The sequence below is a fragment of the Archocentrus centrarchus genome, chromosome 23, assembly GCF_007364275.1.
Source record: "Archocentrus centrarchus isolate MPI-CPG fArcCen1 chromosome 23, fArcCen1, whole genome shotgun sequence".
Lineage (NCBI taxonomy): Eukaryota > Metazoa > Chordata > Actinopteri > Cichliformes > Cichlidae > Archocentrus > Archocentrus centrarchus.
Genome location: NC_044368.1, coordinates 20693882 through 20709100, shown reverse-complemented (window position 1 = coordinate 20709100; position 15219 = coordinate 20693882). Strand labels below are relative to the sequence as shown.

The 15219-nt window shown below is 39.2% G+C and overlaps 1 protein-coding gene across 3 annotated transcripts in view; it reads left to right on the top strand.

Moving 5' to 3' along the window:
* The window catches only part of kcnc2 (potassium voltage-gated channel, Shaw-related subfamily, member 2), a 113665-nt gene extending 100589 nt beyond the window's left edge, over positions 1-13076 (top strand). Inside the window, exons 3-5 of one of the 3 annotated variants that reach the window (XM_030720481.1) lie at positions 2356-2526; positions 10423-10517; positions 11486-13076. In XM_030720481.1, the coding sequence (XP_030576341.1) occupies positions 2356-2526; positions 10423-10484 (233 nt within the window). In that variant the 3' untranslated portion in view covers positions 10485-10517; positions 11486-13076. Of the gene's footprint in view, positions 1-2355; positions 2532-4637; positions 4645-9335; positions 9817-10422 lie in introns of those variants that run through there. The other 2 variants (XM_030720482.1, XM_030720479.1) reach the window with 2 other exon arrangements.
* Positions 13077-15219: the final 2143 nt, after the last annotated feature.

Below are 15219 nucleotides of genomic sequence, written 5' to 3'. Positions count from 1 at the left end.
GAAAGCCTGCACATAAATTAGAGCTTCATAGTTTGATTTAAAATCTGCTGTGGTGGAAGGCATAAATATGTATCTATGTCAGTCACTAACATTACACTCTGGTGTTATTTAATCTTGAAAATTTTTCATCTTTATTATAATTTCCTAAACAAAAAAAATAAATAATTCTACTGTATTGTGTAGTGAAAGGTTTGTATACTTTATTGCAGTCTGCCAAAGACCTCCACTGTCATCCATAAACTATTAAAACCACATAAATGTACCAGCATTTAAAATTTATGACATATTCAATCATTAAAATTGACGTAGGCAGTTGTGAAACTGCTGCTGTGTCTTTAGTCCTTGAAAAGGAGCTCCATGGCTGCCAGAGCAGACAGCTCCACATCAAGATGAATATATTTCCCTGATATCCTTCCTGATAATGGATGGAATATGTCACCCAGATGTACAATTATAGCTCTTTTATGTAGCTGAACAGACAGAGGCAAACACTACATCTGGTTGTGAATGATACTGCATGGTACGTTAAAACCGTCATTATTTTTCATTTGTTGGGAATAATAACCAGTCTAATCCTTATCTTTTCAAAAGGCTGAAATAAAGACAGATTTGTATTATTGTATTAGCTCATGAAGACACAATGAGTCTTTCAAATCCACTGTAGTGTCATCTGATTTTTGACCTCTGCTGTGCTGCACAGAGGTGCTTGTGACATTTGGTGCAGGCTTTTTATATAGGAGTCTGTTTTATCTATGTTGCGACTGCGATTCCTCCGAAGCACTTTGATTCCCTCATAATCTCCTTTCCTAAATACAGCATATTGCTGGGAAGTACATTTGTATTTATTTTTCCCCAAAAAGAAATGTGTTAAATGTCAGTATTCTCCTTCAGGATTTTCTGGTAGAGCAGAATTCATGGTTCCTTCTAGTACGGAAAGTCGTTCAGGTCCTGAAGCAGCAAAGCAGCCCCAGACATCACACTACCACCGCCATGTTTGACTGTTAGTATGATGTTCTGTATATGAAACGCTGTGTTAGTTTTACACCAAATGTAACAGGACTCAAACCTTCGAAAAAATTCAACTTTCCTTAAAGTTTTGGGGATCATGAAGATGTTTTCTGGCAAATGTGAGACAAGTTCTTTCAGTTCTGTTTGGTCAGCAGCTGTTTTCTCCTTGGAATTCTCCTATAGATGCAATTTTTGCTCAGCCTCTTTCTTATTGTTGAATCATGAACTCTGACCTTAATTCAGACAAATGAATTCTGCAGTTCTTTAGATGTTCTGGGTTCTTTTGTGATGTCCTGGATGAGCTGTCAGTGTGATCTTGGAGTAATTATTGTAGGCCAGCTCCTCCTGGGAAGGTTCGCCAGGTTTTCTCCATTTGTGGATTACGACTCTCACAGTGAAGTCCCAAAGCCTTAGAAATGGCTTTGTAACACTTTCTAGACTGATCGATGTCAGTGACTTTGTTTCTTATCTGTTCTTCAGTTTCTTTAGATTGTGGCATGATGGCAGCAATCAGGCCTGGGTGTGGCTGGTGAAACTGAACTCAGCTTTTTCAAAAAAAATTTGGTTAATTTATGAGTTAAATTGGGGGTGGGTGGTGGGGGTAGGCTTTTTCATATAGGGCCAGGTAGGTTTGTATAGCTATTTTCCCTTAATACATGAAATTGTCATTTAAGAGCTGCATTTTGTACTTGCTCCCATCACCTTTGCCTCCGATTAAAATTTTTTGCTGATGTGAAACACGTAACGTAACAAATATGCAACAAAAAAAAAGTAATCAGGAATGGGGCGCATATTTTTCCACAGCACTGCATATCATATCACCTTGAGGATCCTATTTTCACTATTGCAACATTCTTATTTCTTATTAGTAATGAATGAATGATTAGTTATGAACAAAACTTTGCTGAAACGACATTATGCGTTGTTCTTCAGAAAAAATTAATGAGTCTCTCAGTGAGATATTTGCTGATATAGCATTCAGCTAGACCCTGAAGCCTATGGTATGGGCATTTTTATCTCACAGAAAAAGACAGAAGTCAGTCAGTATTTTCGAACTTTATTTCCACATTCAACTTTCATTCCATATATTCAGATTTCAAGGCAGACTTGAGGAGTGCAGTTTCAATTGCTTGGTAACTTGTTCTGTTGTCTTATATATGAAGGGAAACTATCACATCATCTCTTTTTGAATTGGATAATAATTCTGCCTCCATTGAGGGTGTGACGGTATGAAACTGTAAAGTTGTCATGATGCTACATGTCTGGGGTTCACAGGTGCCAGTAAATTATAAATTACATGAATCAGTGAAACTGAATATAAATGTTCAAATTCATTTTTTCTCATAGTCCTGTCTGCAGACTGCAGTGGGGGAAGTGACCTCACCATGTCTCCTGAGGAGAGGGTTCCCATGCGTAGGTCCAGCACTCGAGAACAGGACCGCCGGAGTGGGGGGACGTGTTTCCTGCTCGCTGCAAGTGACTACGCCTGCTCTGCAGATGGAGGGATACGAAAAACAGGTAATGTGGAAATTTCAACTGCTTTTCAATATAATTTAATTCAACCTTGAACATTTGTTTAAATTTAGAATATTATCACGTAATTTCATCAAAGTATTTCAAAAAGCATGCAGTGGTGCTGTTTTAGGGAATCATTGTGAGTCCACGCTTGCTCTTGTGCATTACTACTGATTGGTTGTTTGATTCATTAGTCACCATTAGTAATGTTTCCATTAGGTTTCTCATTTTTCCTGTGACCATTTGTAATTTTTTAAGTGAACTGAATAAAAGAGCAGCTGTCATCTTAGAAGGTAGCCTCTTAAAAACACATACCAGTCAAAATGCTCATCAGCTGATTCGTGTCCTCAGTGACTGGGACACCAACAACCCAGGAAGGGGAGAGGCTTTATGTTCAGCCCTAGTCAGCTCAGGTAATGTAACCTGTGAATCTGCTGTTGCGACTCTCAGCAGTGACATACTGCACAACATTTTTTGGCATTTCTGAGGGCCAAATGCGTCCTTGCAGCTGACTCAGAACTGTTGCTTTCCTCACAATTTATTCATGTTTTCTTGTTGCCTGGAAACACTTGAATAAATTTCTGACCCAGTGTCTTAGTTTTTTGGCTGTTGCCTGGTCCATTGTCCATCTACAGCACCCAAATAAATTGCCAAGTGCATCATCTGCCTGTAAGGTGATGATACACCAGCAGATATTTTTCGCTATCAGAGAAAATAAAAAGCTTAAAAGTACCAGATTTTTATCCTGTCAACTCATAAACATATTTGACTTCTTCATTTGTGTCAGTGACTAATGACCACTTAATACTTGGACTACATTGAAATCAAACTAACAATTCTGACCTTTTTCTCTTAAAAATCCTGTGTTAGTTGGGCTCTATCAAGCGTATGTCAAAAGCCTGGTTTGCTTCTAAAACTGTTTTTTTGCTGAGTTCATCCCAGTATATAAGGTGTAGTTCTTTTATAGCCCATCCTTAACCTTTTCCTTCTTTCAACTGCATTTGTAGCTAAAAAATCACAAAAGCAGTGTTAGTTTGTGCATATTATCCTAAACTTTCCCTTTCTGCAACAATCCAAAATCTTATGATGCTAAAATTCTGGGTTGCCCCTCTGTTCAGCATTCTATAAGTTACAGATTTGGACACAAATGAGTTAAAATAACATACTCATTCAACTATGATTATTAAATTGTAGCTTTTAATTACCTTTACCTTTAACATAAGGGTGTGAACACCATTTAAAATTGCTAAAATGCTTATTTAATATGATATCTCTATTATTCGCTGAACGCTAACATAATATAATTTTGGTAGTTGATCATTTGCTAACTTTTGGCCATGGCGGTAACATAGGTTAAAGTTATCTCTAAAGGTTGAAGCTAGCTCAATAGGCACGCTCACGTTAGCAGATAAACAGACAAATGCGCAACTTTATGAATTCCTTAAACTTTTTCTCCTGTATTTTTGGTTTGTAAATGATTTAGCAAACCATCAGTTCTAAAGTGAATTGTAGTTTATAGAATAATGGAGAAGTCACTTTCCCAGATGTTATGAGTTGACGATGGCTCTGATTGCATGACTGAATCAATGTTAAAACTTTATGGGCAAAGATTGCTAACCATACAGCTTCACCATATTGAATTTGTACACATTGTTTGCAATGTGAAATTTCAGGAGTAAAATTAATCTTTAGTCGCAGTCAGAATTGTCCTCCTGGAGTGCATCTCATGAGTCACCTTCAGTCTTGTGTCAATGCATTGGTGGAAAGGACAGACTCAGAAAGAACTTCCTAACACTTGGATCCAACCTACAGATTATTGTTAAGGTCACACCTCCCAAATTTTCGTGAAAGCCTTGTTGCTGTTTCATATGATTTCAAAGGAAGAAAAGGTCAGGAACTATAATGTATAAATGAAGCGGCTCACATAGCAGAAAGTTCATAGTGCAGCTAATTTAGTAGATGCATATTATCTCTGTAAAAAAAACAGTTGTTTTGTGATCACACTAAAATGCTGTTTGGATGCCATGTAAGGCATAAAGCGTGTTTGTTAGATTACTTCTATTTTATCACCAGTGTCTTGAGACATTAATGCTGCGTTAATCTGCACTGTAAAGTGCAAATGTTAAGCCTTGGCTAATTGCCTTTTATGAGAAGTTAACTGCCTCTCTGGGATCCTAGCTCTAAATGTTATTGCTCTAAAGTCAGCTAGAGCTACTGTACTGATTCTATAGCAGTTTCACGGATAATTTTATTAAAATGAATTTCAGCACTAATTTAATTCATAATAATAATTATTCAAATGAATGCAAATCATTATTTAGGCTTAATAATGGATTCTGATTGTTAAACTGCAATAAGGGAAAGAAATGAAAACATGCTGATGGCTTTAAAGCTGGTTACTGAAATAGTTTAGCAAGTTAACCTGTGAAGATCTTCTATGGCAGAACATCACGGTGACGCCTCCAAAATACAGGGATTTTTTTTGTTGTTGTTGTTGTTTTCAATGAAGGCAGGTGAGCAGCTGTCCTTTCATCTTTTGTCCATCATGGTTGCAGTTGCCACCACACTGACGCTAATGCATAAAACATAAGTTCCTTTCTTGTCACTACCTGTTGGCTCAAACCCAAGCTGTCTTTTGTTCTGCCTGCTTGGCTCATTCTGAAAGAGCCCCTAGTTTAATTTGCACCCATCCACTCAGTAAATCAAATGATGGCGTATGCAGGACGGTAATGAGGTAGCATTTCCATTCGCTGTTCCCTGTCAGCCGATTGGCATGTTCCATTAATGCTCTGGCTGCTTTGGCTTGCTTGTTTATTTTGCATCCAATGCAAATTTGCAGACATGCATCATATGCAGCATTTTCAGAAGTTTGAGCTATTGTTGTTAAGATGATTGGATTAAGGTGTTTTTAATTAGCATCATCACTGTCATCAGTATGGGTCTGGATTCAAACACACAAATACTACCATTAATATTTGATCAATAATGTGCATGTTGGTAATTCTAAGCTGTGTGACTGTTAGCTTCATATTTTAGCTATGTGCCTCAATGTGAATAAATGGTTTATATAAGCAGTCCTAAACTTTAAACCATTCCATGGACATTGGTAAGATTTATAGTCCTTAAACAATTTCTTAAAGGAAAAATACAAATGATGTGACTGATGCCATAAAATAAATGACTGATGATGCAGTATTTTTCAACCCTACTAGAGTTAAATAATTACAATGTCTCTTATTCAACTTAAAGGATTTCTAATTGACTCAGGCAGACTGGAATATCATTCGCACAGGCATTTCTTAGAGGTGGAGCTTGCTGTGGAGGTTTCAGAAATATAATTGGTTGAGTAAGTCAGTGGCGCAAGAGAACACATTTCAGGTGCGTAGCAATTTCAAATGGCAACACAGAAAGTAATTGTTTTCATTGAACAGCCTTGACATTCATTGTGTTGGGATGTCAGCACATTAGCTAAATGGTTTACCAAATAAATCATATAGCCAAATAAAGCTGAATACCCAGCTTACTTAGCTAACTACAGGCTAGCATGACTACTGCATTATTACTTTAACTTTTAATTACAAGCTGCCAAGAAGCAACAACAACCTCCTACTTGTAATGTTAGAAATATATGATAGCCTCCACATCAGTTGTGTGAAAAAAAAACTAATCTGTCAAATAGCTGTTGGGAAAATGGTTGCTTTAGCTTCTGCTAAATAAAAACCAATATCAGTACAGCTAAAATCATATAAACTGCTCAAAAAAATTAAAGGAACACTTTGAAAACACATCAGATCTCAATGGGTAAAAAAATCATGCTGGATATCTATACTGATATGAAACATAATGTCCCAGAGGTGTTCTATTGAGTTTAGGTTAGGCAAGTGTGGAGATAGCCAGTGGTATCAATTCCTTCATCCTCAAGGACCTGCCTGCATACACTCACCATATGAGGCCGGGGATTGTCGTGTAAGAGGAGAAGCCCAGGACCCACTGCACCAGTGCAGGGTGTCCAAGGATTTCATCCCGATACCTAATGGCAGCCAGGGGTGCCAGGGTGCTGTTGCCTGGCCTGTAGAGGTCTGTGTGTCCCTCCATGGTTGTGCCTCCCTAGACAATCAGTGACCCACCACCAAACTGGTCATGCTGAATGATGTAACAGGCAGCATAATGTTCTCCACAGCTTCTACAGACCCTTTCATATCTGTCACATGTGCTCAGGGTGAACCTGAACAGCGGATCAGTTCTGGACCTGCCAATTCTGGTATTCTATGACAAATGCTAATCGGGCTCCATGCTGCCAGACAGTTAGCACAGCACCCACTAGAGAATGATGGGCTCTCAGTCCACCCTCATGAAGTCTGTTTCTGATTGTTTGGTCAGAGACATTCACACCAGTGACCTGCTGGAGGTCATTTTCTAGCTCTGGCAATGCTCATCCTGTTCCTCCTTGCACAAAGGAGCAGATACTGGTCCTGCTGAGTTAAGGACCTTTTATGGCCCTGTCCAGCTCTCCTAGAGTAGCTGCCTGTCTCCTGGAATCTCTTCCATGTGCCATCCTGGAGAATCTGGACTTCCTGTGTAACCTCTGTAGGGTCCAGGTATCTCCTCATGCTACCAGTAGTGACACTGACCCTAGCCAAATGCTAAACTAGTGAAAAAAATAGTCAGAAAAGATGAGGAGGAAACATGTGAGTGGCCTCAACCTGTAAAACTATCTCTTTTTTGGTGATTGTCTAATTGTTGCCCCTCTAGTGCATCTGTTATTATTTCCATTAAAACAAAAGCAGCTGAAACTGATGAACAACCCCCTTTGTTAAAAACTGTTCCTGTAATTTTTTTGAGTAGCGTATAAACTTAGCAAAAAAAGTAAGAACATTTGTATTTGGTTGATTATTTCTTTGTTGTACATGTAACAATACTTCTTGGCAATACTATAATTCTTATAGCATTGAAAAGCCTGTTTATTTCCCCCTAATTGGTGCTACATTTGTAAGGAAAATGCATTTATGGGTTGAGCAGCGTTGTTGAAAAACTTCCCAAATTTTCTCAGCAAATGGCAAAAACCTTTTGTTCAAACTTTTACTTTTTTTTCTCCTGTCATTCCAATTGTTTATAAGTTATATGTTACCAGAATTTCAGTGTAACGATACACTGAGATTCTGGGCCCCATACCAAAAATAATAATTTGGCTACAAATGGGTTTTTTTTACTTTTGTTTTTGTTTTTTTACATTGATATTTATTCCTCCTTTTATGCCATGGAAACAAAGAAAATTTCCTTGTATGAAATGACTAAACAGTTTTGATGTCTTCCACTTCTTCATCACTCAATCTTTAAACATTTAATCAGCACAAAATTGATGTGACACAATATATAAACTACTGCCAATGGAAAATGTTATCTTATTGGTGCATCCTTCAACAATAAAAATAGCTACATATCTCAATATCTGGTGTGACTACAAGTCTAACAGTGGGGTATCTCTAAATCATGAAAGCTCCATTTCCTTCTAGCATAGCATGAATTCAGTATAAAGAAAAGACACAGTTGTGAGCATTGGCCATTGCAGCTAAATTAATGGTTACAAGAACCACATTTCTACACTTAATTTGTAAGTCGGGTTAAATAATGTGTCAGAGTACACCTGAATCTAGTTAAAACTAATTATGCCTCATAGGGAAACCAGATAGGTCACACTTTTTGCTATTATTGTTTTTTTTGTCAGATACAGTAATCCCTCGCTACTTCGCATTCGCTTTTCGCGGACTCACTGTTTCACGGGTTTTCAATCAATATTAGTGTAAAATATTTATTGCAGTATTTTCGATGTTTCGCAGGTTTTTGCGGTACTCGTTCTTCACATGCGTAGTACGTGTTGTACAGCAATGTGTATATATTTGGTGTGGGGAGGGTTTATAAAAAACTTAAAATAGTTTATAACTACTAAAATAATGTATAAGTATTAAAATAAATATAGCGTCCCTACTTCGCGGATTTTCACTTATCGCGGGTGGTCCTGGATTGTAACATAACGATAAGTGAGGGGTTACTGTACATTTCCTAAACTAACTACTTGTATTGCGTTACATATTTTGGACTAAAATGGTAAATAGACTAGTTCTTATATAGTGCTTTTCTACTCTGTTTGAGCACTCAGAGTGCTTATACAACATATTTACATTTACCCATTCACACAAGCACTTCCATGATTAACTAAGCTAAGTGCTTTATTATCTAACATTCACACTCTGACGCTTGCATCGGAGAGCAACTTGGGGTTAAGTATCTTGCCCAAGGATACGTTGGCATACATTGGCAGTAGCCAGGAATCAAACCGCCAACCTTCCGATCAGTAGGTGACCTGCTCTACCTCCTGAGCTACAGCCGCCCTGACTGTTTATTTAGTATCAGCTAATTAAACCAAATGCACCAACTGTTTCAATGGATTTAACATTTGGGTTATTTCAGCAGCAATGTAGATTGTTTACTCTTAAATTAGGAGAATCTTAAGCACCACTTTTCAGCCACTGGGATAATTTCTTCCTCAGAAGCAGCTCCAGCCCTAAGAATTTGTCTGGGATCAATCTGCCTTACAGCCACTGAAATGTGCTATGCATGCACTCACCATACAGTATGTTACTGTTGCTATGTCTCACTCCTGTCTCCTGTCTTGTCTCGGTTCACTCGGCTGGCTCGGATTTGGATCGTTGCCTGCCTGCCTGCCTGCCTGCCTGTGTGTATTCATGTCCTGTTCCTGCACAACCACAACCACCACCTCCACCACCACCTTTTTCGCACCCCCTCATCTGAAGGCTATGAGAAATCCCGGAGCTTAAACAACATAGCGGGCATGACTGGCGTGGCTGGTAACGCTCTGAGGTTGTCTCCTGTGACCTCGCCCTACGGATCACCCTGCCCGCTACGCCGCTCTCGCTCCCCCATCCCTTCCATCCTGTGAGATGTCCAGCTCTGGGCCATCCTTCCCACTAACAAACCACTTCCCTCTAGCATCAAATCTGACTCTGTTCTAGATATTGTGACTAGTGGATAAGTACTTTTTACTGTTGTAGCCAAGACGAATGTTAATATCTTGGGTAACCTGAGCAAGTTCTCACTTTCCCCCTTTCCTTGAAGGTACATCTGCTTAGCTCACATCCTTAACCAATTAGTTCTCCTGCATTACCTGGAGTACCTTTTAATTCGATATTGTCAAACTCTGAGACTTGCAATAAAAGAACTGACTAGTGGCTTCAGAAGTAGCAGCCATAACATTTAATAAAGGACATTTAATAATCAGGGATATTAGATGTTGCTATATTTAGATACCTTAAAATAGACGTGCTTCCAGAAAAAGAAAGAGAGATGTCACTTTATTTTAATCTCACACAACTGTGACTTTATTTGTTTATCATTTGATTTTTGGGTTGGAGACGGAGAGGAGGTGGGAGTTTAGGAATGGAGAATTAAGTCTTTCAGGGTCTGTCACTTTTCACCCGCTGTTGGGCCTGCTCATGTTTTTGCATGGATCATCCTGTAATCATTGTCTGCGAGCAGCGTGCACAGAGGAAGGAAGGGGGGGTCAACAGTGAGGAGATAGTAGATGTAGATATATGGAGAATTTTTTTAATTAAATCTTATGTTGGGTTTTGTTCAGGGAGGGCACACCTGACTTGTATCATGTCTCATTTTGCCATTGGCTTCACCAACAATCCACAGAGGAGACTGAAAACACAGAAGCCCAGCTGGGTGTCAGTTTCTCTCTGAATGTGGGTTTCTGCTCATTTCCTGCTGTTTCTGGGTAACTTTCTCCCCCTCTCCCTTCTCCTTTGTGTCTAATTTTTTTTTTTCCTCTGACAAAGTACCACCAAATCTGCTGTGTTTCTGGTTGTTTACTCACAGATAACTGCAAAGACGTTGTCTTTACTGGTTTTACACAAGCAGAGAGCAGCGTTCTATCTTAATGGCTTGAAGGAAGGCACCACCATAGTGGAAAGGTAAAGGAGTGTGAGGGTAGCCGGCAGTGCGGAGCCCTCTCACCTTCTTCTCGGTCATGAATTATGATTTGCATTTTTGTGTATGAGTGTGTGAAGTAAAACTGGGGTTATTCAATAATCCATAAGGAGACGAGGACAGTTTCTGACAGACATGCATTTTTGAAGGCACCAGTCACGGTGCTGCTTGTAGCATTTTATTCAGTGGATTATGTCCACATTAATATAAAGTAAATATGACCATTGTGACCAAAATCCTGGAGAAAACATGTATATATTTGTGTGTTCCACAAGGTTTAGAAATTTTCATGATAGAAAACAGACAAAAAAAAAAAAATTATAACTTTTTGCACCATTAAATCAGCCATGACCCACACCTATTAACTGATCTTCAGTCCCCGGACGAGACAACCTGGACCTGCATTCCATTAAAACAGTTGGGGGCGTCTCATATGAAATTGAAGCACCTTTTTATTTGGCTGAATGGCTGCATCATTTTTATGCATACTTTTTTTTTAAACAATGACAGGTATAAATTGCCTTTGCATACCAACAGGTGTGGGAAAGCAGACATAACCATGCAGCAATGTGCCTCACCCATCACTACAGTACAGTATGTCTATAGAAGTAGGTTGCTTAGCAACTGGCTCACAACTAGATGCATCTTACACGTAGCTCAGCAAGAAGTCAAAACTATTAAAAAGGAGAGTTCTCAAAAACATTTCTCTTTGTCTGTGCACCAAATTATTGAATCACCCCTTACTTGAACAACAACAGTATACAACAGAACCTTTATAAATCTGGATATATGCCCCAGAGCATCATAGATTTATACTGTTTTTAGTTTGGGGCATCTATTTATGCCAGAGTGTGCATGGTGAGGTCTTATGAAATGAGAGAAGATGTATTTCTTTCATTCAGAGATGTGTTTATATTTTATTTAGACAATCCATTTCCTGTTTGAATGACAGCAGGATAAAATTGTCATCAGTATGAGGACCTATTGCAGTGGGAAGACCTCATTTGGAGCCATAAGGCCACATCTACAGGACAGTAAGGATGAGGACGAATGCAAGAGCCACTGACTGACAGCCAGTCAGCTCCCGGCTCAGTGAGCACACTGGACAACTTGCTAAAAATTCTTATTTTGCAAAGGAGAGCAAATCAAACTGGACACGTCATTAAAAGAGACTATCTACTGCATAGATTTTGCTCCTGTAAATACAACAAAACAGCACATCTGGGCCATGTGGCTCTGTCCACACACCTGTCTTTTGATGGCGAGTCAGGTAACAAGGTGGTTGGTTGCTATGTTGCGCCGTAACACTCAAAGTCAATCATATTTCTTGCTGTGGTATCCCTCCTCGCAATAAGTGTATTAAGATGCATCAGTTGAGGCACTTTGTGTTTTAAAAAAGGAGTGTATTCATATATGAAATTCAGCATAAAATATATACAGTATAGAGAGACAAATGTGCTAAGTTGAATAAATGTGACATTACGGTCATCTCTGCTTTTGTTTCTCTCGGTAATTTCAGTAGGTTAATCGCGCTGCTGTGTGTAAATGTGTGTATGTGTATCCTAAAAATCCAGGGTAAGATCTATCATTTGAAAGGCCAGGTCAGAGAAGACCAGTGAGCGGACTTGATGCTGTCACTCTTTCACATTTAGCACAAACACAAATGAGACACAGCTCCCCTGTGATGCAGCTGCCATTGTAGAAGTCCCCTCTCTACCCTGCGTTAGTGCTGCAAATGTTCATCTCTATACAAACCAAATTTTTCTTACCAGACTATTCCTCATGACTCCTGGTGGCTAACAAAAGTAACTTGATTCTTCCAGATCTTTCCCCTTGTTGGGGGGGAGTGGAGCAAAAGTGTAGCAGAAGTTTAGCAAGTTATAAAGTGGGACTTCTAGAATGGCTACATCTGCACAGTAGCAATCCCGTGTATCTAAACAATCTGATTGGATTTGCAATAAGCACCTGAAAAACAAAAAGCGCCGATCCACACTGTGATTTCAGCAGCCCGTCAAAACAGGAAGGTGAAGGAAAGCGAAAGCAGCTCTAAACGCTGCCAGGCAAGACCTGAAAGTGGCACGATGTGTGTCGCTTTGGTGGAGACCTGCACAGTTGTAGGCTAGCTGTTCAAGTGTCACCCTGAACCCACAATCCTCCTCATGTAGTACACACGCTGCTTTACTCTTTGTATTGACAAAGGGGTACCGTTCTTTGTGTATTTCTAGGATGACGTTGTAACTTGAAAAAAAAAAAAAAGGTGTTTATTTTTTTTGAATCCAGAACATGTATTTTTGTGTCTTACTGTTGAGTACATTGCTCTTTCCTGTAACAGTCATGGTAGTCTGATGCTGTGCTTCTACATCGTGTCCTCAAACTGTCAGGCTTTTGATCCAAGTTCATGTTTTGTATGTTTTACTGTGAGCATAATTCTAGTTTGAAGTCTGTATTTGTGGAGCCTTTTGTTGGCGTTCTAAAAGTGCATGCAGAAAAGAAAAATCATGATGTCAAATTGTAAAAAAAAAAAAAAAGGACAAAAAAATGATGACATACTGTATATCACGTTCAAAACATTGTGTAAAGAGTAAAGGTAAATGCTATGTGAGAGATTCACATAAACTATTTATCTTTTAACTGATGGTCTCTGTCTTTGCTTTATTTGATGTGTTTGCTTCCACAGTCATTTTTGGTTCACAGAAAAATAGTGATACACAATACAAATGTGGGTTTACCTTCAAAGTATCCCAAAATCTCACACACAGCTGACAAACTAGCACTTTTATTTTTCATATTAAAGTTTGGATTCGATTGCCTTCAGCTTAAACAAAATATCTAAATACAAAGTAAATATGTATCTAAATACATTTTACTGACCTATAAACTTCAATGCAGCCCCCAGTTTGACTTCTAACCAGCTGCACCTTATGAAGAAATCTGAGGCATGGTAGCAGCATAATTTGCATCTAGGAGACTGCAATTTGTTTGGGCCTTTGTGTTTTGCTCTTTTACTATGTTTATTCAGTTTTGAGTTCACTCACTTTTTACTTCAATTTCTTTGTTCAAACACTTAAAAACACTTGTTTAGGTTCAGACACTTATCTACTGTAGGGAAAAGGTGATGGTTTGGGTTACACATCTTGACTAATCTTTCGCTGATTAATAACAACTTGTATGTGTGAACTCCATCTGCATAGTTCCATCTGCCAGCAGCTCTAGTAGATGTAGAACTGCACGTAGTTGGGTTTTCCGAGTTTCGCTCATCAAGTTTGAGAAATGTCGGCTTGGTCGTTGAGATGGGTGAAGAACATTCGCCACACAGAGATTCCTTCATGTATTAAAGAGATAACTGCAATGCAATATAATCAATGAAAGATCTTTATCTGGGCAACAACTGGATATCTTCCTGTTTAGTCATGTTCCTCCAAAATGAGTCTCTTTTATTCAAATAAAGCTCTTTGTCCACCACCTTTCTGCAGGATTTGGAATAATTTCCTGGCTGTTTCCTGCTTGAAAATCTTGTTTTTTTGTTTTGTTTTTGTTTTTTGTTTTTTTTTTTGGGGGGGGGGGGGGTGTTTTTGCTGAAGGAAGAGAAGAGAAAAGAAGACACATGAGCTCTTACTGAATTTTTAATTCTGCAAAAACAAGTGCTGGATTTTTTGCACAGCAAGTACATGATGCATAAAGAATGCAAACCACATGCTAGAATATATCGAAGTTTATTGGAACAAAGCTTTATTTTTGGATTACAAAGGAGAAACACACCTATATCTTAATGTAAATTAGGTGTCTGTTATATGGAGCGCTGAAGGGAAATGTGTGCAATATTCTGCCTCATGTCACACTGTCATACAGCAAAATGTGCAGTACTGTGGTTAGTGGGAGGTGATTGTTGTAGCTGCACTTTACTGCTTACTCTTACAACACAGAAGCCAAGGCTGATGCAGCTGCGAATGTCATTTCCAATTGAGAGTAAAAGACAAACAAAGCAGCTGGTGCCGTCTTTGTCTGGAGGCCAGTACTGATTTCTCCCACAGGTTCAGACTGAGATAATGGTGAGTCGGCCCCGTCCTCTCCCACTTCCTGTGTTCCCTGATCATTTTCCAACTCACGTTCAGCAATCAACGGCACTCGGCAAACCATAGCTCTGAGACATCCCAACTATCTTTACTCCAGTCGCTATGGAAACAGCCACAGACGTGCCAAGGAGATGTAAACAGCCAGAGCTGGAGTGTGTTTTTCAGGACAGGAACACTCTCCATTTCCCTTCTTCTCCTCCACCCACCCACCCTGCCTCCACCATCCTTGCCTGAGGAGTGGGTTGGGGGGTGAAAATCCAAAATACCAAATTCGTGACATGAATATTGCATCACAGACTGTTTTAAACTTGCTACTCAGTGAAAAACAAAGAAACACACATTTCCCCCAGACCAGTGAGAACGTGTTGGACCATCAGTGCATACAGGACATTAGAGATGTCTATTGTGAATAAATTTATAATAATAATAACGGGATCTGTGTTGGCCCTGCAACAGGCTGGTGACCTGTACAGGGTGTACCCTGCCTCTCGCCCTATGTCAGCTGGCATAGGCCCTCCCATTTTGCAGCACTAGCTAGATGGCTATATCTAGCTAGACCCCACGACTTTGACATCTGAATCATGAAAGCATGGCAGGGATGAGAGTGTCTGAG